Genomic DNA, 26932 nt, shown 5'->3' with positions numbered 1-26932 from the left:
GTCAGGCTGCCTCATCTTCTCTGGCTCTGGGCCCCGCCGCCCCAAGTGAACGCCCAGGTGACACAGGCCCAGGCGCCTCTTCTTGTTTCCACAGAAGTGTTTACTCTAAAACATCACCGTGAACACTAAAATCTCTGCATGGTGGGGAAGGGAGGGTTTACATCACCCACTCCACAGCAAACAACTGAAAATCCCTTTCGGAGCAAACACCAGTTACTCTCTGAGGAGTGGGATGGAGGTGGCAGGGGGAGCACAGAGAAGGTTTTTTGTTTGTTTTAATTTAAATATATTTGGAGAAAAGCAGCGTATAATTGGCTGCTATATCATGGCTGTTCTTGTTTGAAATGTTTCTGAATCCAAATTTAAAAATTTTAAAAGTATTTATCTTGTATTTAAATATAAATATTTTCCATAATGTTGATGATTAATTTATGAGAGGAGCAGTAAGCCTGGGGTAAAGCCACACTCCTCCTGGGGGTCCTGTTTGCCTTAGTGGCCCCCAGACCTTCCTCCTGACCACGGGTTCTGGGGCCTCCTGAGCATCCCGCAGATATCCCGCCTCCTGTGCAGGCGGCCGCAGCTGCTTCCATCCCTCAACCCCAACCCCAGCTAAGCAAGCCAGGGTCCTGGGGGCTGCCCTGTCCTCGCCTCCTACTCCAATGTCCAACCCCATCGATTCTACCTCTGGAATCTCGCTTGAGTCTGTCCCCTGCTCTCCAGGTCTGCTGGCCCACCCCCCAGTTCAGCCCCCTGTCATGGCGCATCCCCTCCCTGGTCACTGCACCCGGAGTGAGGTTTCTAAACACAACATCTGATCCCGTTCCTCCCTCCTGCTGCTGCAACACTTCACTGGCTCCGGGGACCTCAGGACAACATCCACACCCCTCACTTGGCATCAACACCCTTGACCCAGAGGTCCTGGGTGCCTCCAGCCTCCTCACTCACGACTCCGAACCCAGAGCTTCAGGCTGTGGCAGCAAGCGAACTGCGCAAGCGCCCTGCTTGCCTCAGCTATTTCCTGCCGCCATGCTTCTGCCCATGCTGTGCCCTCCCTCTGGTCACCCTTCCCTCTCTCCATTTCTCTACCTGTGTCCTCATCCTCAAGACCCATACCTACCACGTCGCTAGACCCTCTGCACTTCTGTCACCTCTGTCACACCTTCCAACCTGGTTTGACCACTCAGCAGTTCCGTACAAAACATGGAGTGAGCACCTAATGTGTGCTGGGGACCCAGCACTGAGTCAGACTGTCCCTGCCCTCAGTCTAGTGAGAGAGACATAGATACAGATGATTAAAATCCTGTTTTCATGATGCTGGTGTTAGGGGAACCACTGACCGAAACCGCCCGCCCCGGCCAGGCAAGATAGTAACCGTTTGCATGAGTTATCTTACAACGGGAGGTCCTGGTAAGGAACACGAACTAACAAGCTACCGCCGACCAGAAGAATTCAGGAAAGGTCAAAAGGGGAGAGGAGACTCCAGTCCATATGACCTACCAACCTCCCAGAATCCTCCTCGCTGGAATCCATCTTGGCTGAGCGATGCGTGTGCCACCAGGAAGGACCCTGAATCAGAATGATTGGCCAGAGACAAGCCGGAAACTAATCCCATAAAACCCGAGACTGTGAGCCCCGTGGCAGAGCAGTCCTCCTGGGTTCCCTTACCCTCCTGCTCTCCTCCCGGGCGCCCTACCCTATAAAGTCTCTTGCTTGGTCAGCACGTGGGTCTCCTTGGACAGTTCATTTCTGAGTGTTAGACAAGAGCCCACTCTTGAGCCCTGGAAGGGGCCCCCTTCCTGCAACGCCATGGCTCCTTTTGCTGTAAACTTGGGCTGGGAGTGTTTCCAATTCTTTGGATCACCGTCCAGAGGAAAGCTCTCTCTGAGGACGAACATTTATTTATTCGGTTGTAAAGGGAAAGCCAGGCTAGGGTTAGGCATAAAGAGGAGAGAAGGGATAATAAAAACACAGGCAGAGGATGGGCGTCCTCCAGCCCCACGGACCTGAGCCAGCAGCTTCCCTCGTCTCGATGCTCCTCCAACAAGGTACCTCCCTCAAGCACACAGTGAGTGCTTGCTGTTTACCAGCCCTGTGCCAGGTGCTGGGATGCAGCGGCGAAGGTGACAAAGCCCTCGCTGTCAGCCAGAGAGGGACACACCCCAGGCAGGGACAGGCCAGAGCAGCTGGTGCTGAGGTGGTGGGACCCTGGGGGGTCCCAGCCTGGAGGGTTTGGGGGGAGCGAGGGAGCAAGCAGAGACAGCTTCCAGGGGAAGAGGGCCAGGGGGAGGGAGAGTGTTTGTGAAAATGCTCCCCAGCCATGCCCTGGGTCTCTGGGTGGGTGCAGGTCTGCAATCCTCAGGGATACTGACGTGGGACGTGGCTCTGGCCCTTCCACCCCTCAGCTCCCACCCCTGGCAGCCCATCCCAGACCTCCCGCTTCCCCTTGAGTCCTTGTCCCGCACACAGCTCCAGCCACCCCCTCTGGGTCCACAACCTGACCACAGCCTCCTCTGTGCAGCCCTTCCTTAGCCGCCCATATCTTGCCCAGGGCAGAGAAGCCAGCTGACTGTCTAAGCAGAAACCCCCCATACACCTCAACGTGGCACGAGATGCCTGTTTGCCCCCATCTCTGCAAGGGCTCTCTTTGGAGATCCCCTCACCCCTCCACAGAGTGAAGCCACTCACCCCCCATCCCACCCCCAGGGCCGACAACTTACAATCCAATAATTCTCTTCTCTGTCTCTCACTGATTTTCTGCTTATAGAGACAGGACAAGGGGTTAGGGGCTGGTGGGGTGGGCGGGGCAGTTGGGATAACAGAACTTGCCGGACTGTCTTTCATAAGCCCTGAAGGGTATGTCTGGTCTCAATTTTAACTGCACTCTTTAGAATGTGAGATACTTGATACCTTTGCCTATAGCTTTGCTCTCAGCCACCATTGTTGGGGCAACAGGAAGGAAACTCTGTTCCAAGCCTCACACTGGTACGTGTGCAAAATTATTCACTGCCCTGTTATCTGCAATTATAAAAAACTGGAAACAACCCCAGTGCCTAACAGTAGGGGAGGGTTGTAAATACCACAAGAGCAGGGACATCTGCCCGATCTGTTGTTATTCCCTCAGTGCATAATGTGGTGCCTGGCACGTAGTAGGTGCTCAGGAAACATTTGTGAAAAGAAGGAAGGAGAAAAAGGAGGAAGGGAAGGAGGGAGTAAGGGGAAAAAAAGAAGAAGCTTGAAAGGGTTTTTCAGGATCCCAGAAAGGAAACCCTTCTCCCCTTCAGCTGGGTGGGAAAGACGTATTTTGGGAGCTGTTATTGTTCATTTTAAAAACTTCCATCAAATGACTTCAAAATTCAATTCCCTCTGGAATGTTTCCTTTCTCATTTTCATCATCTCCCGCCTTTTTAATCCTCGTTGTTCAATTCCGTTTGCAGCAGTTGATTGAATTGTGGCTCTGGGAACTTGAGACAGTCACTTCAGACACTTAGAGTTCCAATCACGCTGCTGCCATGCTGGTCCCCCCTTAGGACTAAAGAAACTGTCTCTGATGAGAGCTGATTATATCTTTACAGCCCAGAAAGCCACACTCTAAAACACGGGTGGTAAAAATCAGAATTCTCTGTGACTGATGTATGTCCAATGAAAATATTAAAATGCCCATTTAATGGGAGAAGGCTGATTGGAAAAATCCACGTGCTGGTGAAGTTCTGTGACTGATGTTATATAGGGTCCAAGCCTGGAAAAGACTGGGAGCTCACCTGTCCAGGAGCCAAACTGTCCCCTCCTGCAGGGAGCAGCAGCCCATGGAGGCACTCACATCAACTAGGCACCTCCTGTGTGCCAGGTTTTGTGCTAGGCACTATTTCATGGAATCCTGAGAACAGCTCCGTGAGGTGAGATTTATTTATTTATTTATTTTTGCGATACGCAGGCCTCTCACTGTTGTGGCCTCTCCCGTTGCGGAGCACAGGCTCCGGACACGCAGGCTCAGCGGCCATGGCTCACGGGCCCAGCCGCTCCGCGGCATGTGGGATCTTCCTGGACCGGGGCACGAACCTGTGTCCCCTGCATCGGCAGGCGGACTCTCAACCACTGCGCCACCAGGGAAGCACTATTATCACACTTTTGCAAAGGGCACTTCCTGTGGGGTCTCAAAGGATGAAGAGGAGTTAGCTAGGGAAAGAGGAGGGCCCTGGGAAGGAATTACACAAAGAGAAAACAGTATGTACAAAGGCAAGAGGCAATCAATAAAATAAAAGCAGTTTGGTATTGCTGAAGCTTAAAGTGCCAACAGTGAGAGGAAAAGGACAAGGCTAGAATTGTGGGCAGGGATCAGATGACACAGTTTCACAGACCTTGCTGGGTGGGGAAGGGACTGGGAGGCAGGAGCCAGAAGCCGGGAGATGCCTGAGTGGCTGTCACTGTCATCAGGGCGAGAGATGATGGAGTTGGAGAGACTGTCATGAAGGCACAATTAGCAGGACCGGGAGACTGATTGGACTGGATGCCCAAGGAGGCTGAGGGGAGGAGAGGACCCAAGGGTGATGTCCAGATTCCAGTCTGCAGGGCCGATGGTGGGGCTGTCCCAAGGGAGACATGGGCCAGGGGAAACGATGCTGCACTGCACTGTGGACATGCTGGGCTCTTGGCACTCACAAGACAGGAGCCCGGGAGGAGAGGGTCTGGCCTAGGTGTGGGTCTGGGTCCAACTTAGAGGCACAGCTGTTGGTTGTCAGCTTGGCAATGATCCCTAAAGCCACAGGGTAGCAGGGCTCACCTAGGAGAGTGTGGGTGAGAGGCTACAAATGAGCGGCGTGGGCTTCATCCATCCCACACACAAGTTCAGTTTGACCTGCACAGTGTTTAAAATATCTTGGAGCCAATGTTTAAAAAGCAAGCCATGCTCAGTTAAAAATACAAATCTTTGTCTTCTCTTGGGAAATCAGAAGATCTGTCAACGTGGGCTAGAGCTCTCCAAGAGCAACCATTGCTGAGAAGTAGCTGAGAAGTTAAGTAGCTAAGAATTCACCACAGACCCCACCTTTCCCTATCGTCTCATAGAATCTGAGGCTAAGTAGTTCTGTTGTCAGTTATTATTGCCCTTGCAATGATTTCTACACCCCACACCTTTATCATAAAGGGTAGTCTCAGAGAGTCAGAGTTCAGTGTTCCAAGTAAAAGAGGAGAGCATATATCTTTGTAGATGCCAAGACAATTCCTTTGCCTTTAATATGCAGAATGAGTCTACGTCAAAAGCCTAATCCAGGCCAGACCCTCTTCTCTCATTCACAGAACCTGCTGGCAATCCCTGGCCTAGAGGGGGAAGAGAAGAGGGACACAGGGAGAGAGTGATCAGACAGGAAGAGAGACAGGGGGCGTTGCCAGGGAAGAGACTTCTAAGGAGAGCGTGATCAACAACGTCTAATGGTGACAGAAGTTGAGTTAGACAGGTATGACAGGTCTGTGACAAGGGTTTGTGTACACAAGGTCACACACACATCCACGTGCAAAGAAGAGTGCACACGCCCAGGAGCACACAGGCACATTCATGCACACATGTACACCAGAGCATGCGTGCAGGCCATTTACACTCATGGTGTACCTGCTTCTGCACACCCAGAGACGTGTGCGTGCACACTTAAAGAAGAATGTGATCAAGGGGTGTGCACACACGAGCGTGCATGAGAACACACACATGCAGGACCGTGGACACATGCACTCAGGCACAAAGACATATGTGTCTGCTCAGACACAGGCCCACGTGTGTTCCCAGAGCCTCCTGAATCTGTGCACCCTCCCAGGGATCCACGCTCACACCTAATGAAGCCCTGCCAGTTCCAAACCAGCAACTCGTAACTAAATAAATATGATAAACATCTCGTCTCCCCTCCAGATGGCTCCTCACGCACACCCACTCCTGCCGCTCGGAGAGATGGCACGTTCTATGCCAATAAATCCTCCTGTTTGAAAACATTTGCCTTCTTAACTAGCCCATTTATGGGTAAAATATGTTTCTGGGTAGTGCTCTGCCAGAACGGGATGCAGAGATGCCCACCTGCCCAGGGCTCGGCCTGGAGACAGGCCTTGGAGCTGAGGGTGCACCTCCGCCCCGGCCTGCAGAGGGCCAGCTTGACCCTCTCCGAGATAAGGCCCAAAAGGGGCAGGCTCTCCCAGTGGCTTTCTCCTCCCTGTGCTCGAGTTCTTTCGTTGGGTTCACATTTTTTGGGGGTGGGCCACGCCGCATTTGTGGGATCTTGGTTCCCCAACGTGAGATCTCAGTTCCCCAACCAGGGATCGAACCCGGGCCCTCGGCAGCGAAATTACGGAGTCCTAACTACTGGAGCCCCAGGGAATTCCCTGGGTTCACATTTATTGAGCTTACCGCACACGGCACTGTCCTTAGAGGAATACTCTGCTTCTCACTTTCTTGTCTCTGGCAGGGCATCTGTGAAGGTGTAAGGACGGTGACTACACCCCATAGTAGGGTGAAGGGTGGTTCCCCAAAAGATATGTCCACACACACCCAAACCCCCAGAACCTATGAATGTGACCCTCTTTGGGAAAAGGGTCTTTGCAGACGTAATTAAATGAAGGATCTTAAGATGATATCCCCCTTCGATTACCCAAGTGGGCCCTAAATCCAATGACAAGTGTCTCATAAGAGACAGGAGAAGACACATACGGAGGGGAAGGTGGTAAAGGGCCAGTCTGTAGCTCAGTGACCCGGTCAGAGTGGGTAGACAGTTTGACTCGCCCACTGTGTGACCTTGGCCACGTCAATCCCCCTCTCTGAGCCTCCATTTTCTCATCTGTAAAATGGGGGACATAATAACAGCCACTCCTAGGGTTATTGTGAGGACTGATGGAAATAAAATGCACAAGGCCCTTAGCGGCACACTGAGCACCCAGTAAGTGCTTAATAAACGCTGGCTGGTGTTAAATTGAGCTTAGGGACCAGTGAGAGGGAGCACATAGCCTCTGGCCATGGAAGGTCACTTTATGACCAACATGAGGCCAGGATGACAGCAGAGTGGCCCGAGGCAGGCTGGTCCCCTGATAGATGGGGCTGTGGCCCTGCCCCTGTGCTCACCATAAGCATCCTCCCCAAAGGACACCCAATCCTCTGCTCATGACACCCCAGCCGCTGTGCTGAGAGCTGAGAGGTGGCCAAGAGGGATCCGCGTGGCCTGGGACAGGGAGAAGGCAGGCTCCCCGCACTGACACGCAGCCCACCTTTCCTGGCGGTGTGCAGTAGGTGCTCAGAAGAGGCAGCCTCAGTGACTTCCTCTGCCCTCTTCATGGGAACGTCACCTTGATTTATGACCAATGTGACAGCTAAGAGTTCACAGAGTCTGGCTGATATGAACAGATCTTATCATTAACCACGAGGGGTTGGCTAAGGTTAAATGTAGGAAGAAAAGGAAAGTGGCAATATTGTCACCAAACCAGATCCATTGAGCTCTCATTGTTCTGCAGAGACATGACCATGTGGGACCCAAGGTCAGGGCTCTGGTCCCACCCACCATCCCACAGCAGGCAAAGCAGCCAGCTACACTTTTATCATATAATGGGCTACCCTCATTGGACTAAATGATTCTGTTACCAAAAAAATTGGAAAACCCCTGTCCTGGTCCAAATAATTATTTGGACCATGAAATAATTATTTCATCAATTAATTCATTTATTCAGCTAGCAAGTATGGAGACCTACTAAGCGCGCACACACAGTGGTGCCGAGCACAAGAATACAATGGCCTCTGCCCTCATGGAACTTAGGGTATGGAGAGAGAGACAGACATCAGACAAGTAAATGTAATGCCTCTAAGGTGATGAGAGTGAGGCGGGACTTGTGTGGAGTTATGAGAATATGGAGCTGGGGAGCCAGGGGTGGGAGAAGCAGGCCAGGCAGAAGGGCCTCCCCACTCTTAAGGATAAGAGGCAGGCAGGGGAGCTACAACACCTGGCCTAGATATTAAGAGGTAACCCTGGCAGCTAAGTGGAGAATGGTTCGTAGGGGATCAGGGAGACAGGGAAACCAGTGAGGAGGCAGAGACAAGCAAGCGATGCTGGTGGCCTGGACCAGAGCCAGGGCATCTTTGTCGGTGTGCAACCTGTGCAACTGCACAGGGCCCTCACCCAGAAGGGCCCCACACTTGGTTTAATACTCTGCTGTCACTGTCTTGAAATTGTTAATAATTTTTGAACAAGGGGCCCCGTGTTTTCATGTTGCATGGCCTCTGCAAATTACATAGAGGGTCCTGACCAAAGCAGAGAAAGGATCTTTCTTAAACACTCAGAGTCATAAACCTTTTTGCACTGGTATGCTGGAGCAGGCTTGTACCATCTCGGAGAGCCAATTTTTCAATTTTGAGGAATTTTGCCGTCTTGTTGGTAGCTTGAAATTGGCCTTGGTGGGAGTATTTACACCATGGAAATCAGCAAACATTACAAATCAGAGTCTTATTTTTTCGAAGACATTTCTTCATCAGCATTTCCCAGAGTGTGTCCAAGGCCCACGTTGGCAGTGTGCTAAAAATATAGTTTCTGGGCGCTCCTTATTCCAGAGTTTCCTGAAGCTGGAGGGCCAGGGCAGGAAGGCTGGGGCCCTCCACAGAGGGTCCACAAGCTTCACAGGAAGGAGGGGCAGAGGAAACTGGGTTTGTGGGGTTGAAAAAGTTAATTCGCCTGAGGTGGGAGTGTGCGGGTCCAGCTTCAGTTCAAGAACTGAAGTCCTGGGCCTTGGACCCATCCCTGCCTTCCCACGTGGAGGCCAAGCCCAAGGAGGAGGTGTCACTCATAGGGCTGACCTCCTTTACAGGACTCCTGGGCGAGGGCAGGGACCAAGCGACCTCCTAGAGGACGAGGAAGCAGCGCACACCTGCCGCACCTCCTCACCCGCCCGGTCCCTGGGGCTCAGTAGATAATGACTATTATTATTACGATTGTTGTGATTATAATGCCCCCACCCACCCACCAACCCCATTATCCCCGCGTCCGCCTCTCTCATCAGACCCCAGAAAGCAGGCAGGTGGGGATGGCTGGGGTGGGGGGGATTCTAAGCCCATGCCCATCCCACCTCCCCCACCCCAGCTCCTTTCTCCCTTCCCTCCAAGGGCGCAGACCACCCGGGAAGAGCCCATCCCCTCCCAGAGGTTCCAGCGGAGCGCGGTGCCTCACTTCCTGGGAGATGGCGCCACCTGCAGGCACCTGGGAGCGCGGCAGTGTCGGTCCCTCAAACTGGGGAGGAGGGGGAGGGAAGGACCCCACTCTCTTTGGGGGCCGGGGCTCCTGCGCTGGACCACAGCATCACACCGCTTACTGGATGGAGTGGTAGCAACGTTTCCCAAAAAGTGTTCGGTGAAAACTACACCCTAATCGAGAAGTTTGGAAAACGCCCCCTGGAGATTCTCAGTGCACTTTCGCCCTGAAGTCTGACGAGTTAACCCTTCAGTTCCCTAACATGAACGCTGAGGCCATGGGAAAGTCATTCTTTCTAGGCCTCAGTCTCCTCATCTGCAGAATGGGAGTGAGGGTGTTACATTAGAAGAGATGATCTCACAAGCTAAGTGGGATTCCCAGACTTTAATGAAAAAGATAATCACTTGGAAGCATGTTTAAAATGCAATTTCCAGAGCCCCACTCCTCAAGACATTCTGACCCACGCAGGAGCCGGCATATGGAATCGGTCCTGGGAGATTCTGATGAATCGCTGATGAGATGTTCTGCCAACGCCAGCGTAAGAAACGCTGCCGAAAGAGCGAGCCTCAAGGAAGCTGGAAAAGCAGGCAGGGGCCGGCCAGAGCACTCCTAGAATTTGCAGGCTGTGACTCTGTCCAGAGGGTAGCAGAAGCCACAGGAGTGACGGCTTTTTAGAAAGATCACATTGGCTCTGGCTACAATAAAGAAAGGATCAGTGGGGGTCAGGCAAGGTGGGTGACAGAGACATCAGAGAGCTAACTGTTAAAGTTGCCCAGATGAGATTCAGTGGTGTCCTGGACCAAATGGAGGGGAAGAAAGGGGACAGATTTCAGAGGTAAATCTTTTTTTTTTTTTTTTTTTTTGCAGTACGCGGGCCTCTCACTGGTTGTGGCCTCTCTCGCTGCGGAGCAACAGGCCCCGGACGCGCAGGCCCAGTGGCCATGGACCACTGGCCCAGCCGCTCCGCGGCACGTGGGATTCTCCCCGACCGGGTCACGAACCCGTGTCCTCTGCATTGGCAGGCGGACCCTCAACCACTGCACCACCAGGGAAGCCCAGAGGTAAATCTTTTGACTTCTTTGGAAGACAGGAAGAATACACTAGAAGTGCTGATTGTCTACTTCTTATCCCAGTGTTTTAAAACCTCAGGGGGGTGTACTTCCCTGGTGGTTCAGTGGTAAAGAATCTACCTTCCGATGCAGGGGATGCAGGTTCAATCCCTGGTCAGGGAACTAAGATCCCACATGCCGCGGGAGCAACTAAGCCGACGCACCACAACTAGAGAGCGGGCGCGCCGCAACAAAGATCCCGCGTGCCGCAGCTAAGACCGGACACAGCCAAATAAATAATAAATCAATAAATAAAACCTCAGGGGGTTGTGTGTTTATTATGCACACAATATATTATGAACTCAATATACCACTCAGTGTGTGCATGTGTATATATAGATATAGATGATACAGACATAGATAGATATAGATATATAAATATAGATATGGCATGTACTCAAAAAAAATTTCTTCGGATGCGGATTCAGAGACCGGACGAGTTAATTCAATACCTGACACATACTAAGCGCTCTGTGTCAGCTCTCATGACAGATTGTGCCTCCCAAAGAGGGCCCAAATGATATCTCCTGTCCCCTGTGCTCTCTTTTTCTCTTTTTCTTTTTTTAAAATTTTTATTGGAGTATAGCTTATTTACAATGTTGTGTTAGTTTTAGGTGTACAGCAAAGTGAATCAGTTATACATATACAATATCCGCTCTTTTTTAGGTTCTTTTCCCATATAGGTCATAACAGAGTATTGAGTAGAGTTCCCTGTGCTATACAGTAGGTCCTTATTAGTTATCTATTTTATATATCATAGTGTGTATATGTCAATCCCAAGCTCCCAGTTTATCCCTCCCTCCCTCATGCTCTTTTAGAACTAAGCCTGTCCTCACTGGATGGTGGAGTTCCCCTCCCCTTGAACCTGGGTGGGTCTGCAATTCATTTGTAACCAGTAAAACACAGTGACGTGACTCCGCATGACTTCCAAGACTAGGTCATAAAGGTGAGGCACCTCCACAGGACAACTACTCTTAGAGCCCTGAGCTCGGACTACATTGAGGTCTGCATGCTGTGAGGAGGCTCGAGCCGCATGGAGAAGCCACACACACCATGCCACTGAAGAGGCCTCCGGACGGTCCAGCTGTTGACGTCACCAGCCTCCGGGGCTTTGCAGGTGAAGCCCCAGTTACCATGGAACAGAGACAAGTCACCCCCACTGGGCCCTTCCCGAATTTCTGACCACAGAATCCGTGAACATAACGAAACAGTTGCTTTTCACAACTAACTTTCAGGGTGGTTTATTGTGAAGCAGTAGATAAGCGGAAGTGTCATCATCGAATACACCACGGGATCCCTGTCCACACTTTCTGCAAGGGACCCAAGTGTCCCCCCCATAGCTGCCCAAGTGGAGGAGGAAGAGAAGGAAACAGAGGTAGTACTGGTGAGGTGGTTTGGGGGAAAAGAGGTGGGGCCTCGGGGTGGGAAGGGCAAACCAGCCCCAAAGGAGTCCCATCTTCAAAGCCCCTTGTGGAAGGGGCTAGCAGCCCAATTCCACTTGTATGATTCCGACCCCACAGCTCCATTCCAGGTCACCTGGATGAGTCTAGATCCTGTTGCCTATGGCCTTTCTACTCTCAGTAGGAAGACTTCCGAGAGAGTTGGCCTCCTCTTTGGACCTCAGCACTTGGTCACATTCAGAGTGGCACCTTCTAAAGGAGACAGGGGAGTCCCTGCGAACCTACCTCTCCCCCACCAACATGGCAGGGAAGGGCTTGGGGTCTGGACTCTTGTGGCTCCGCGGCTCGCCAGCTCTGTGACCCTGGGGCAGTCACTTTATCCCTCTGAGCCTATTTTCTCAGCTGTAAAATAGGACAATGAGTGGTTCAGCCCTGAAACAGTTCTTGTGTGGATTAAATGAGATGAAGCAGATTAAGCACCTGGTCTTAGTAAATGCTCCCTTAATGTTTGCCATTCTTTCGAGACTGTTGTTCTTGTTGAAAACCAAAAAGTCCAGGCACGTAACATCACTGTGAGCAGGAGAACACACGTCTGCTTTCCCCTACTGCAGCCCAAGTTGCCCGGTGGGAATTTGGGTCCAGTTTAGCCTGAGCCTCATGGAAATCTAGCCTGCAATGGGTACAGAGTCTGGGCTGCGGGACCCAAAGATTTATGCTTCTATCCCAGCTGCACCTGCTTCCTCTGTTTATTGGGTAAGGCCAGGATGCAGCTTAGCAGGAAGGAAGGAAGCTGTTTCTGCAAGGTGGGTACCCAGGGCAGACAGGAAGAGACCTGGATGGGGAGACAGGGACTCAAGTCAAGTTCATGTCTTTTAGCTCTGCCTGTACTTGCTATAGGACTTGAAGTGCCTTGGCACCTCAGTTTCCTCATCTGTATTAATTTCATAAATACTTACCAAAGGTCTATTGATTCTGTGTCATTGTCCCGCTCAGACCCACAAGCAAGCCCAAGGTGGCCTCCAGGCCTTCTCACATGCTCTTGAAAACTATCCTCCTGGCTCTCTGTCTTTCACATCTTTTCCCTTGCTGAGTCCTTAGCACCCCTCAATCTTGGCTGAGAGACTGCTTCCTCCCACAAGCCCTCCTGGGTCAGGTGCCCTCTTCTCAATTGGTTTCACTGCATTGATTATCCAGCCTGTGCTGGCGATGATGATGAAGAGGAGGATGGCGATGTCTAATTTTCCCACCAAGAGCTTTATGAGAGCTGGCACAAAGGTGCCCAAAATACAGTTGTTGAATGAATGGCCTTTATAGTACAAGAAATTCATTAGCTTCTCTCTGTCACTTATTAGCGGTGGAACCCAAAGCTGCTTTAAGCCTTGGTTTTCACATTTAGCAATTGGGGCTTGTAATACCTCACAGAGCTTCCAAAACCCTGCTGGGTGCTACAGGCCATGATCTCACAGCTGTATGAGGCAGCACAGTGGGTTGAATAGTGTCCCCTAAATTAACGTCCACATGGAATGTCACAATGTGACTTCACTTGGAAATAAGGTCTTTGCAGATGTGGTTAAGAGTCAAGATGAGATCACATTGAATTAGGGTGGACCCTAACGTGATGACAAGTGTCCTTGTGAGTGACAGAAAAGGACACACAGAGACAGGGAAGAAGGCCATGTGAAGATAGAGGCAGAGGTTAGAGTGATGCAGCTATAAGCCAAGGCATGCTAGGAGCTACCTGAAGGTGGAAGAGATGAGGAAGGATCCTCCCTAGGCCTCTGGAGGAAGCGTGGCCCTGCTGATACCTCGATTTTGTACTTCTGACCTCTTGAACTGTTAGAGAATAAAGTTCTATTGTTTTAAGGCACCTAGCTTGTGGTCATCTGTTACACCAGCCCTAGAAACTAATACAGGTAGGTGTGTTATGACCTGCATTTTACAGATGAGAAAAACTGAGGCTGAGGCGTGAGGTCACCTCCCCAGGCTCACACAGTCCCTGGGCACTGCAAGGGCAGGATCTGAAGCTTGTGTGCCGGACTCCAGAGCCCTGTGCTCTTGGCATCTATATACCTTGGCCTGCTGCTGCGGTGGTCTGTCCACACACCCACCCAGTGTCCAGAATTTTACTCCACGGTACCGCTGCTTCTAAAAACGCCACACTCACTTCACTAAGGGAAATGGGAGGCAGCCTAGAAAGCTTCTTCTCTACCCCTCCTCTGGCCCCCAAATCATTGCCTGAGCAACTGATTTTCTTTCCTCCTTTTCCCCTGCCCTCCCTCCCCTCCTTCCTTTCTCCCTTCCCTGCCTGATTCTTAAGGACTGCGTAGACTCCTTACTCTCAGACGCTCAAGATCCCAGTCCAGTCCCAACCTCTCCAGTTCTACCTCCCACCTCTTCCCAAGCAAGCCCTTCCCGGAGTCAAATCCTCCTGAGGCAGCCCCTCAGCTCGCTGCCCCCTCAGCTCCCTTCACAAGCTCCCCTGGGTCTAGAACTCCCCACCCCTCTCGGGCACACAAGCCCAAGTACAAATTCCACCCCGTCCTGGCTAAGCAGTCCTCTCTGACCACACACATCATTCACACAAACGCCTTTGAGTACCTGACATGTGCCAAGGAGATGCAGGAGGCAGGAGGTGCAGTGACCTCACTGTCTGGGGAGTGAGTGGGGAATCACAAGAGCCGGGGTGGGGGTGGGGGGGCGGGGGCAGCAGAGGAAGCAGCAAGCCCGCGCAGGATGAGGCGGGCTGTGTGCAGAGGAAGGCCCAGGGCCTGGAGCCTGCATAAAGGGGAGATACGGGGGCAGGTGAAACGGGGGCAGGTCACGGAGGGCCCACGTAAGCCATTCTGCCTTATCTCGTCCACTCGAGTGCTCCAAAGTGTAGCCCCAGCCCACCTACATCAGAATCACCCAAGGCGTTTGTTAAAATGCAAATTCTTGGGTCCCCACCCACCTCTGGGGATGGGGCCCAGGAGACTAAATTTTTAACAAGTTCCCGGGGTAATTCCAATATACCTTTAGTTTTCCAACCACAGAAGAGGAGAGGGTGGAGGCAGATTGAGGGGTTTGAAAGGAACCCGTCAGGAGCCAATCTGCTTTTTATTTTTATTTTTTTTGCGGTAGGCGGGCCTCTCACTGTTGTGGCCTCTCCCGTTGCGGAGCACAGGCTCCGGACGCGCAGGCTCCGGACGCGCAGGCTCAGCGGCCACGGCTCACGGGCTCAGCGACTCCGTGGCATGTGGGCTCTTCCTGGACCGGGGCACGAACCTGTGTCCCCTGCATCGGCAGACGGACTCTCAACCACTGCGCCACCAGGGAAGCCCGCAATCTGCTTTTTAGAAGAAACTGAAGCACGTAATCTCCCGTCTGTCTGGTTTTTGGTGTCTGCCTCCAAGGCGGATACTTGATGCCACTTACTCAGCAACCATCCCCTCTTCTTCCTTCCTGGGTTTCTGGAGAACCCACTTTAGTCCAGATATCAAGCGGGCAGTAATGGGCTCCGGGAAGGGAGGCCCCCAACTGCACCCCGAGTGGAGGATCCTGATTGGACCCCTTTGTCTGGTCCCCACTTTCCCAGATACCTTTGCAGCAAGAAGTGGCCATGTGACAATTATGGCCCATGAGACACAGGGGTAGTTTGTGTAGAGTCTTCTGGGAAAGGCTTGCCTCCTGCTAACCTGGGCGGAGGTGAAAGAAGATCTGGCTACTGCTGCTCCTCCTGCCTCTAGACCCCGGGTGTGTGATAAAGGACCGTCTCATGACCAAGAGGCAGCAAGCCAGATAAAGGAAAAGCTAATGTCCATGGGGAGCAGAGCAGAAGGATACAAAGAACCTGGTTCTTGAGGACACAGTTGAGCCACTGCTACAAATCCAGACTCCCCCCATGCCCCCACCGCCCCCATCCAAACCCCCGGCCAACATAAGACTTTTTGTGTGTGTGTGGCCACACTGCATGGCCCGTGGGATGTTGGTTCCCCAACCAGGGATCGAACCCATGCCCCCTGCAGTGGAAGCACAAAATCAACCACTGGACCTCCAGGGAAGTCCCCAACCTAAGACTTCTTGTCCTGAGATTATTAGAATATAAACATCTTGAGGGCAGGGCCTCGGTCTGTTGCATACACTCCCAGTGCCTTGAACAGTGCCTGGCAACAGGAGGTGCTCAATAAATAAGTTTTGAATGGATAAGTAAATGTCTTTACTGCTTACATCAGTTGAATCTTCTGTAGCTTGTAGCAAAGGAATCCTGATACGGTCGCTTCTCTCTCCAGCCTGAGAACCTCCAGAGAGCAGGAAAGGGACTGGGCATTACTGAACAACGCATCCCACAGGCCCGGCACGAAGCCCACATCTAGTAGGATTAAGCAGCTATTTCTCAGAGGAGCCCCAGACACTGCCCAAGAATTAGCTTCGGGCCTGCCAGAGCTGGAGGCTTGGATGTGCCAGCTCCCCTCACCTATTCCTGGGGTGAGAAGCCCCTGAGGCAGTTGACGAGAAGAGCATAATGTCCACTCTACATTTCCCACACTAAATGATGCCTTCGGACCACCAACTGTAGGCTGAGAAGATGGAGTATGGCAGCAAACATTGCCACTAGATTCTTGTTGAGGTGGAAAGAACTTCTGAGAACGTCCAGACCCAACATCCAGACAAGTCATGAATTTTCTGTGGTCAAGTCCTGATTCTAAGTGTGGCAGCCCTGGGAGGTCTGTGGTCAAGTCCTGATTCTAAGTGTGGCAGCCCTGGGAGGAGGACCAGTGAGGGGTGAGGGGCAGGGCAGGAGCAGCTTCTCAGACAGGACATCTGAAATGATCTGGTCCCGCCCCACTGTTTCACAGATGGGAAAACGTGATCCAGGGCAGGTGGACAGCTTGACACCCAGTGAGCGATGGCGTGTTTAATTGTGAACTCAGGCTGCCTTTTTTTTTTTTTTTTGACTTGTTTCTTTTTTTTTCTTATTTATTTTTTTATTGAAGTAGAGTTGATTTACAGTGTTGTGTTAATTTCTGCTGTACAGCAAAGTGACTCAGTTATACACATATATACATTCTTTTTTATTTTCTTTTCCATTATGGTTTATCCCAGGATATCGAATATAGTTCCCTGTGCTCTACAGTAGGACATTGTTGTTTATCAGGTTGGTTTTAATCTCAAGAGGTTTGGGGATGGGTACTGGAGGGCGATCCTCTCAATTCTGCCAATTTGCATGCAGAAGGAGGGATGAATAGGCATAGATCCACTTTTCTGAAGGAGCGGGTCCACAGTGTTCATCAGATTCTTAAGGTAGTTTAAGACTAAGGAAAACTAGAGACAGTGGAAGAGGCCGGGTAACAATCACAGGGCAAGTCACCGCAGACCTGAGACTAGGACTTGTGAGCTAGATTCTCAGTCACTGCCCTACGCTTCCACCCCACAGGAAAGGCACCAGATGGGCCTAGTCAGTGGCCACACCAATGTTTCCAACAGGTGGAGGGTCTGTTGTCCTGCTGGTATTGCCCACGGATGCTGACGGAGAACTAGGGAAGACCCTGGAGCCACACAAGAACAAACTCACTCCTGAACTGTGCCCAGAGGGTCCCCAAGCAAGGTGAAGGTCACAGATCCATGGCTTCTGGAACCTAAACACATTTCTAGTAAGACACGCTCTGCTCTTGGTTCAAATTGTTGACACACATCATGCTCAAGTCTTCCATGTTTCTACAGACGCCACTGGATACGACGCTGGCCTGGAAAGGGCCAACTCCCAAAGCAAACGACAGAATGATTAAACACAATGGAAAGTATGAAAATTAATCGAGATATTTAATAGATGGTGCAAACCATAACTTCATCTGAATATAAATGTATGCACATGTTTCCAATGAGTTATCTCTCAGTTATCACAAACAGCAACAAGGACCTTAGAGCTATGTTAGAAAAATGTATAGCTGGAATTTAACTCTAACAATCTCACACGCTCTCAAAAGAACACCATCCATTTCAAATCAGTGTCACAAACTCCAAAAAGACCAGGCGAGTGGGAGAGAGGAGTGGGCCAGGGTGGGAAACACAGGGGCCAGTACACACATGACGGACAGAAATACAGCTCTTGAGGAAACGAAAATCAGATACATTATTACAACCAAGGACGAGGAAAAGCCTATGGCTTTAAAAAAATGATTCTTCTGCCAGTACCATACGAGTCTTACAAAGAGATGTGCGACAAGTCAGCTGACATAAAAGGACAGAGGCTACATTTTCAGATCATTTCAACTGCAAACGGTCGACCCTTTCCATTGAGGTTCATCAGTGGAGTTAGCGTAGTCCAGAAGCTCAATGTTGGATTTGCAAATACAGTTTATTTTACAGAAATTCAACATTATAAACAGCAGGCACCTCCCAGCCCCCCACCCCCCTCCCCCCAACCCGTACCGCTGGGTGCAGACCATGCTATGCAGAGTGAGCAGTGATGCAGCCCTACTGCTTTGGAGGGAGATTCGAGAGCGATGGAACCTGCCTGCACCACGGCCTGCCTGCCCCACACACGCACACGCCTGCCCGCCTCGCAGGCCACCAGAGTCTGTCTGGGCCCAGCCCGCGCTGGACCAGTTACATGGATCCAGCCCAGTTCTCCAATTCCTTCATGTCATCGTCTTCCTCTTCCTTCTTCTTGGCTGTGTGAAGAGAGGAAAAGCTGTTTAGTTTAGGAAGGCTGGCTGCAGTGTTCGCCACACACTCTGGCTGGATGCCAGGGCTGCGCTACATGGTGTCTACAAAACAGCCCCGCCCCTGCAGCCAGCCTCATCTCCAGGCTATCAACAGACTGCTTCTCTGTGCCTAAAAGCTGCAACATACAACTCCAGATAACCAGGCACACTTTCCCCAGCACCTCCCCTCCCCCCACACCAGAGCCAGACAAAGCGGGGAGGACTCTACACTGAGAGTCCATCAGGCTCCATGCATGGCCTCAGTCCCAGAGCATGCAAGGTGGGGGCGAGAGGGAAGAACCCCGGAAGAGCTCTAATCCCCGCCCGCCACCCCCTTCCACCTCAAGGGCTTAAGCCACCTCTATACGCTGCCGGCAGTTTGCTGGACGGCCTCCGGACCCCCTCTGCCCACACCCCACCCCGGGCAGCTGACTCGACTAGAGGGGCCACTTCCCCTTGATCTATGGGAGAGTGAGGTGACACAGCCTGGTCACACCCCGCTCCCTGGCCTCTCTCTCCATGCCAAATCAAGCAGCTTCACCTTTTCTAGAAGTTCTGTGTGGAAAACTTCTACCCAAGGGTGAAACAGTGTGGGGCGGCGGGAGGCGCGGGCAAGGAAGAAGGAAGCGAAGGTTTTATAGAACCAGGTTTCTAAAAAAGCCAAAGCTGTTTGCTTCCTACCGTGGCAACCTCTGAGGCCCCGGCTTTTACAGGTGTGCACAGCACAGGATACTAGACGGGGAGCAAGAGCTGTCAAACTCTCCCCTTGTTTGGTGGCACAGGGAAAGTAACTCTACAATAATGGTTCTCAACTGGCTGTGACCCGCCCCACTCCCCAACATCTGGCAAACTCCGGTGACATTTTTGGTTGTCAAAACTTGGGGAGGGGGCTTCCCTGGTGGCGCAGTGGTTGAGAGTCCGCCTGCCAATGCAGGGGACACGGGTTCAAGCCCTGGTCTGGGAGGATCCCACATACCGTGGAGCAACTAGGCCCGTGAGCCACAATTACTGAGCCTGCGCATCTGGAGCCTGTGCTCCGCAACAAGAGATGCCGCGATAGTGAGAGGCCCGCGCACTGGGATGAAGAGTGGCCCCCGCTTGCCACAACTAGAGAAAGCCCTCGCACAGAAACGAAGACCCAACACAGCCATAAAAATAAATAAATAAATAAAGCGAACTGTCAACAAGTAAAAATAAATAAACACTATTAAAAAAAATATATTAACTCTTTAAAAAAAAAAAAAAAAAACTTGGGGAGGGGGATGCTACTGGCATCTAGTGGGTGGAGGCCATGGGTGCTGCTAGAGATCCACAGAGCACAGGACAGGGCCCCCTCCCAGTCCCCACCCGAAGAATGGTCTGGTTATGTCAACAGTGCCAAGGTGAAGAAACCCTGCTCTACAGAGAAACTAGGAAAGAGCAGGTGACACTGTCTTTAGGGCTGTCACAACAGATCCTATCTGGTTCTCAACTCTGGGCAACTCAGGACCCAAACCGAAGCCAACCAACCACAAGACTACCCACCACGTGGGTCATGGGTATGTCATGACTGTGGCTAAAAGTACTCACTGGGTTTTGATGGTAGGGATATAGAAGGAACATTTGGTAGAGGGACTGTTTCCGGTCCACTGATTTCCAGCAAATTCTTGTCTAGTTCCTCCTGTTCTAGTTCTTCTAATTCTGCCATGAGCTCATCCTGGTAAAAGCAAACACAAAAATGAGAGACAACCTTGGAATCCCAGCCCCTCCAGTGGTACCTCTTAGCTGATGGCTCAGGGGATGGCTCATTTTTTAAAAGCCCCACAGCCCCTCTGAGAAGGTCAGAGGGGAGATGAACTCCAGGTCCACACTCTGTGACTCAAACATCCTAAACATACTTCCACTGGTGAACGTAACACACTATGAGCTATTATTGCTGTCTACGTCTGGGGCCCCTGCACCAGGCTGTGAGCATCCTGAGGAAAGGGACTGTATTTTATCATTCCCATTTCCTTATCTCAGAACTGGGCGCACTGAGTGAATGTTCAGGAATGTCTGCTGAATTGAAACGAACTTGACTAGTCCATCAAACTCCAATCTGAAAACATGAAAAGCCTGGTGCTGGGAGCCAAGGGTAAGAGCCACAGGCTGTTTCCTCAGCTATACAGTGGGAATCAGCACAAAGAATTAGGTTTGATGAAGAGAGCCTGACCTTCAGTGCACTCAAATCTAAGGCAGAATGAGGTACAGGGCCTGTAACTGTATTTTAAAAACCTAAGAGACCCAACGTTCTAATTGCCACAGCAGAAGTTGGTAGGTGGCCAAGTTCCAGACGGATCCTTCAGGGGGGATCAGGTGTAAATGTTCCTTCCTTGGCTTCACCTTTATCTCACATCAGAGTTGTCTGAGGGCAAATCCTGTAAACTTCTCCAGGGCATGGTGACCTCAGCTGCCCCAGCTCTGAGCCCAGGACTCACCACGGAAAGGTGCAGGTAACTACCTGTTGAAACCAATATTGACCTGAAGTCTGCTGAGGGGTCCCAACAAAGGCTCCTTTACTCCACCTAAGCTCCCCAAACAGTGAAAGCAGCCCTCAAAACCCAGAATTAGGGAGGGTTAATACCATGCCCTGTCTATGTTCAAGTCTCTGGAGGGACGAGAACTGGTGACTTCCAAACCACATATTCCCTGCCAGAGAGGCTTCAAGAGCACATCAGAGGCAGCCCAGGAATCATTTGTGAAACCTGTGTGATCTGCATGAAACCACTCACCTCGTCAAACTCTTCTCCAAACCCTACAGGCTTTGAAATAGCTGTTGAAATCTCTTCTGCAAGTTCCTGCTGGTCAGCAATGTCCTGCATTAACTCATCAACTTTATCGATGTCCCTTTAAATGAAACAGACAGATGTCATGTTGGACAGTCTGTGTAAAGAGGGCCTGTGAGGCAGAAGCAGAAGCCCCGCTCCCCGCAGTCTGCTGCCCAGCCCCAGCCCCACAATTACTCCCTCTGAGGAATTCCTTTTTTGTCTTTGTCTTCCTCCTCCTCTTTAAAATAGAGGATCACAGAACCAAGAAGATGGAAGCATCCTTAGACATCGCCTAGTCCAACACCCTAAGGAAATAAGGCTTGGCAAAGTTAGGTGCCATTGTCAGGGTCTCTCATGCAAGCTGGTAAACATGTTGGATGAGACCATGGGACTTGAACTCCTGGGCCAGTAGCTCTTCAAGCTCAAGGGCAACTCTGCACCGGGGGAGGTAAAATCACAATCATAAAACAGAGCCACGCCATTTGACAGGCCCTTCCCGTCTACACAGATCCACTCATGGCTCCTCTACTAGGCCCCAAAGGAAAAGCAAACAATGCAGAATTATTTTCTGTAACACTGTCAATCATATAAACTTACAATTAATCAATATAATATACACATGTATACTTCAAGGCATGCACAGTATTCACTGAGACGTGCTGTGCGCCAGGCATCTTGGAGAACATGGACACGAAGCAGACATGGACCTCACTCAGGAGGCTCAGTCCAGTGAACATCCCCTCAGACGATAGCTCAGTTATTTCAAGGCTACTTTTCCTGCAATCCCACACTTCTAGAACAGGGATCAGCAAACTTTTTCTGTAAAGGGCCAAACAGTAAATATTTTAGAATTTGTGGGCCATACGATCTGTCACAAAAATTCAACCCTGCCATGTGCCACAAAAGCAGCCACAGACAATATGTATTAATGGACACAACTGTGTTTCAATAAAATTTTATTTACAAAAACTGGCAGCAGGCCCACAGGCTGCATTTGGCCAGTCCCTGTTCTACAGCGCGGCTGAGTACCCAAAGGAAGCAAAAAAGTGCTCCAAGCACCCCCAAATATACAATGCCAAGTTCAAGCACTAAAACAAATGCAGAATTTTGTTCTGTTTGGGAGAGGCCCTCATCTGGAGCCTAGTGTTACCCTGGCCTTTAATTACAAATATAACAAGCTCGGTTATCTAGTTTCTTCGGCCACTGTATATGAGAAGTAGCCACATAAAGGAAGGAACGCTGAGGTCAAGAACACTGTCAACATGATAGCCAAAGCCCAAGAGCAAGGGGGGAGGCAGAAAATTCCATCAAAAACAGACCTAAGAAGAGAGGGAGTTAAAGCCCTCAAATGTACCACATTTTTCAGGACCCCTGACAGCATGAGGCGAAAGTCACGGGCATTGATTCTAATCCCAGTTCTATCCAAGTATACACAAACCCAAGGCAAGTCATCTCCCCTCCCTGGGACAAACTTCCCCACCTTGATGATCAGAGGCTTGGGTGAGAGAAACTTCTAAGGACCTTTCCAGCTTGAAACTCTATATTCATCCCAATAACCCTGAATTACTCAGAAAACACTGTTTCATTCCATGAGATCTGCTTCCGAGGGCAGCAGGGCACATAAACCATTTTAAAAGGAGTTCCAAAAAAGAATGCAAATTAAAACAAACTCAGGTGCTTGAATGGATAAGTCATGGGGTCTGCCCAAGGCCATGGCCCGGGATTGAGGCACTCCAGGGCCAGCACTGCCCTTCCACATGCGTGCCCCCCTCCACCAGTGGGTGGCCACGTACATGTTGTCGTGGGCAGCCTTCATGGCTTTGGCGGCATAGCCCATGTTCTTGAGCACCTCGGTGTTGGTGTTAGCATTCTCCAGGGCCTCTCGCTGGAACTCGATGGTTGACAGTGTGCCGTCGATCTGTGCCAGCTGCTTTTCATACCTCTTCTTGCGCTTCAGTGCCTGGAGGGCAGCTGCACAGGGGGAAGAAAACAGGGTTTCAGAGAGCCCAGATACAGGGCAGTGTCCTAGAGTTCACTGAGTCTTCCCCCTAACTGTGATGGGTGCACTTCAGCTTCTGCTTCCACTGTAACAGAGGGCTAATAATCTCTCCTACACGAAAAGCACATTCAATTTTCTAAGGAAACTATACTAGGGACTTCCTTGGTGGCACAGTGGTTAAGAATCCGCCTGCCAATGCAGGGGACATGGGTTCGATCCCTGGTCCGGGAAGATCCCACATGCCACAGAGCAACTAAGCCCACGCACCACAACTACTGAAGCCCATGTACTCTAGGGCCCACGTGCCGCAACTACTGAGCCCGCATACTGTAACTACTGAAGCCCACGTGCCTAGAGCCCATGCTCTGCAACAAGAGAAGCCACCACAATGAGAAGCCCGCGCACCGCAACAAAGAGTAGCCCCTGCTCGCCCCAACTGGAGAAGGCCCATGCGCAGCAACGAAGACCCAACGCAGCGAAAAGTAAATTGTAAAAAGCAGAAAATTATACAAAATTCACAGACTTCAAAATGGAGCCAGGCACATAAGCAAAAGTTCACACACTTTGGTAACCGCACACACACAAATCAAAGCATGGAGGACACCCAGAAAAAGAATGTGCTTTGAAGTCAAATTGCCTTAGGTTCAAACCCCAGCTCTCAGACTTAGTGAGCTACTTAGCCTCCCTGATAGGTTCACTGTGAATGAGATAACATAACAGAAACACTTAGCACAACATTAAACATAGTGCACACCCAAAAAACCAGCAGCTCTAACTATTATAAAGCAGCTTTTTTTTTAAGTCCTCAGAAGTCATTGCTAAGGTAAAGTATCTTTTTTTTTAATTAATTAATTTTTATTTTTGGCTGTGTTGGGTCTTCGTTTCTGTGCGAGGGCTTTCTCTAGTTGCGGCAAGCGGGGGCCACTTTTCATTGCGGTGCGCGGGCCTCTCACTGTCGTGGCCTCTCTTGTTGCGGAGCACAGGCTCTAGAGCGCAGGCTCAGTAGTTGTGGCTCAAGGGCCTAGTTGCTCCGTGGCATGTGGGATCTTCCCAGACCAGGGCTCAAACCCGTGTCCCCTGCATTGGCAGGCAGATTCTCAACAACTGCGCCACCAGGGAAGCCCAAAGCAGCTTTAAAGTATCATTTTATGTCAACTAAATTACAAAATAATAAATAACGACTATAGCAAATACTGGGTCATTTGGGGTTAAAATGCTATCTCACACACAGCCGGCCACTGTAAATTGTTATAATGTTTCTGAAAAGTAACATGGCAACACACAGCAACAGCCATAATATTGTTTCTGCCCTCTGCCCCAGTAATTTCTTTCTGGAAATGTATTCAACAAAAGCAAAAAGCCCCATGCCTGAAGATGATAACTATAGCGTTCCCTATCACAGAAAACAGCACAAGTGAAATAAAGACAGAACTCCCTGTCAGGGACTAATCTAGAGTCTGACCATTTGGTCAAATCAATGCCATCATCACTCTCAGCCTCCTGGTGTGTTAAGGCTATAGGAGACAATCTTGTTTCAAGGTTCAGTCAGGGCAAGCAATTTGATCAAGATGACTTGGTAGCAGAGCAAGGGCCAAACCACACCTCCTGACTCAAAACCCAGGCTTCCCTCCCCTCACTATTTTAGTTCCCCTCTTTACACTGAAAAGCATCTTTAGCACACATCTAGCTGGGCAGCGAAGCCAGGAAGGAGGCTCTGCACAGAATCAAGCAGAGGAATGGGCTGCCGGCACCTGCCTTGGCCTGGACAGCACTAGCCTCACATACATATGTAGACACATATGCACCCATGCACTCGTGCCCCCCCAGCTCCATACCAAAGCCACCTCCTGCAGGCTGTAGGCAACAGTCAATCACCTCCCCAAGAGGGCTGTGGTTTCTCCATACGTCACCTGAATAGGTCCCGTACTCCTTCCACTAAAGCTCTCTGTTAGCCTAGGATAGCACCCTGAGAACCATTTGCCAAGGAAACAGGGCCTCGGCTTGCATGTAAGCAGTCCATAGTTCCTTTAAAAGCAGCAGACAAGGGCTTCCCTGGTGGTGCAGTGGTTAAGAATCCGCCTGCCCTGAATGCAGGGTACACGGGTTCGAGCCCTGGGCTGGGAAGATCCCACATGCCACAGAGCAACGAAGTCCGTGTGCCACAACTACTGAGCCTGCACTCTAGAGCCCACAAGCCACAACTACTGAAGCCCGCATGCCACAACTACTGAAGCCCGTGCGCCTAGAGCCCGTGCCCCGCAACAAGAGAAGCCACCGCAATGAGAAGCCCATGAAGCCCGTGCACCACAACGAAGAGTAGCCCCTGCTCGCCACAACTTGAGAAAGCTCGCATGCAGCAATGAAGACCTGATGCAGCCATAAATAAATAAATAAATAAAAATTTAAAAATAAAAGCAGCAGACAAAAACCACCAGGAAAATTCCTCCAGCCAAAGGATAAAGCAGGCTAAAGAAACACTGCTAAAAATCTGAAGAACAATGAAATGTGCCTCTAAAAGCTGAAAAGCCATTCAACCTGTTATCTCCCTCATTCTGGTATGAATGGCCAGATGGCCTATGACTTCAAAAAATCCAACCTGCAGTCACACCCAGGGGTCCCCAAGACCCTTTACTGAACATCTTCACCTTCTGCTAGTACTAAGCCATGCTTGCCTCACAACAGCAACCCTTTAAGGTAGAAATGACCACCCTTTTTAGCAGATGAGGAAACAGGTTCAGAGAGGTTCTGGAACTCAGGTTACCAGGTGGTAGGCAGCAGAGAGGGGATTAAGCCAGGTATGGAACTCCAAAGTCCATGGGCTGCCATACTAACTGTTATGCCTCCCAATGAATGAAAAAGACAGGACCCTGCCCTGGAGGCACCATCCAGTGCAGCAGGGAGCGTCCAGGGAACTGTGGGATCACAGAAGAGGGAGTACATATCCAATCATGCCATTCCTTTGCTTAAGAACCCGCAACAGCTCCTCTGCCCACAGGACAAAGCCTCCACGTGGTTTAATGTAGCCTGCAAGGCCCTGCGGGAGGCAAGGGACTGGGATTCTCGCCACAAGCCTGGTTCCGGGAGCCCCAGCACCAGTTCCGAATCCCTTTGCCATTTGACCATCATAGCAGATGGAAGGCATCTGGGGAGAGTCCTGGTATACAAATGCTCAGGGCCTGGGGCTGCTTCCTCCTGGCTTCGCGGATACTGTGTTGCTTTTCCACAGAAACCAACTTAGACACACCCTAATCAACAAGTGATTCTCAAGCCTTCTGAGGCCCATGTCCCACATGTACCCCTTTCCCAGGTCCTCCTCAGCCTCCCCCATCACTCACAGCATAGCCCAGCCTCTAACAACTTGTTCACCAGTCAAGATTCAATAGGTGTTATGAGCGCCGGCTGCAATGATAAGCAAGCAGGGCGGCTGCTGCAGTCCTGCCCGCCTCCTCATTCAATCCTCCCGCATGGTCCAAGGGCACAGATCCCAGATCCACACCAACAAGACTGGGGATCAGAAAGGTGGAGTGGGGACTTCCCTGGTGGCACAGTGGTTAAGAATCCGCCTGCCAATGCAGAGGACACAGGTTCGAGCCCTGGTCTGGGAAGATCCCACATGCCGCAGAGCAACTAAACCCGTGTGCCACAACTACTAAGCCTGCACTCTAGAGCCCGAGAGCCACAACTAACTGAGCCCACGCACCGCAACTCCTGAAGTCCATGCGTCTAGAGCCCATGCTCCGCAACAAGAGGAGCCACTG

General features: G+C 50.9%; 1 protein-coding gene across 1 annotated transcript in view; it reads right to left on the bottom strand.

Moving 5' to 3' along the window:
- Positions 1-17479: 17479 nt before the first annotated feature.
- The window catches only part of CHMP4B (charged multivesicular body protein 4B), a 47504-nt gene continuing 38051 nt past the window's right edge, over positions 17480-26932 (bottom strand). The window contains exons 2-5 of the mRNA XM_030830898.3: positions 22969-23146; positions 21140-21254; positions 19959-20085; positions 17480-18356 (exon numbers count right to left, since the gene is read on the bottom strand). Of these exons, the coding sequence (XP_030686758.1) occupies positions 18292-18356; positions 19959-20085; positions 21140-21254; positions 22969-23146 (485 nt within the window). The 3' untranslated portion in view covers positions 17480-18291. The remainder of the gene's footprint in view (positions 18357-19958; positions 20086-21139; positions 21255-22968; positions 23147-26932) is intronic.

The sequence above is a fragment of the Globicephala melas genome, chromosome 15 (genome assembly GCF_963455315.2).
Source record: "Globicephala melas chromosome 15, mGloMel1.2, whole genome shotgun sequence".
Lineage (NCBI taxonomy): Eukaryota > Metazoa > Chordata > Mammalia > Artiodactyla > Delphinidae > Globicephala > Globicephala melas.
The sequence above is the reverse complement of the archived record's forward strand: the minus strand, read 5'-3'. Positions and strand labels throughout refer to the sequence as shown.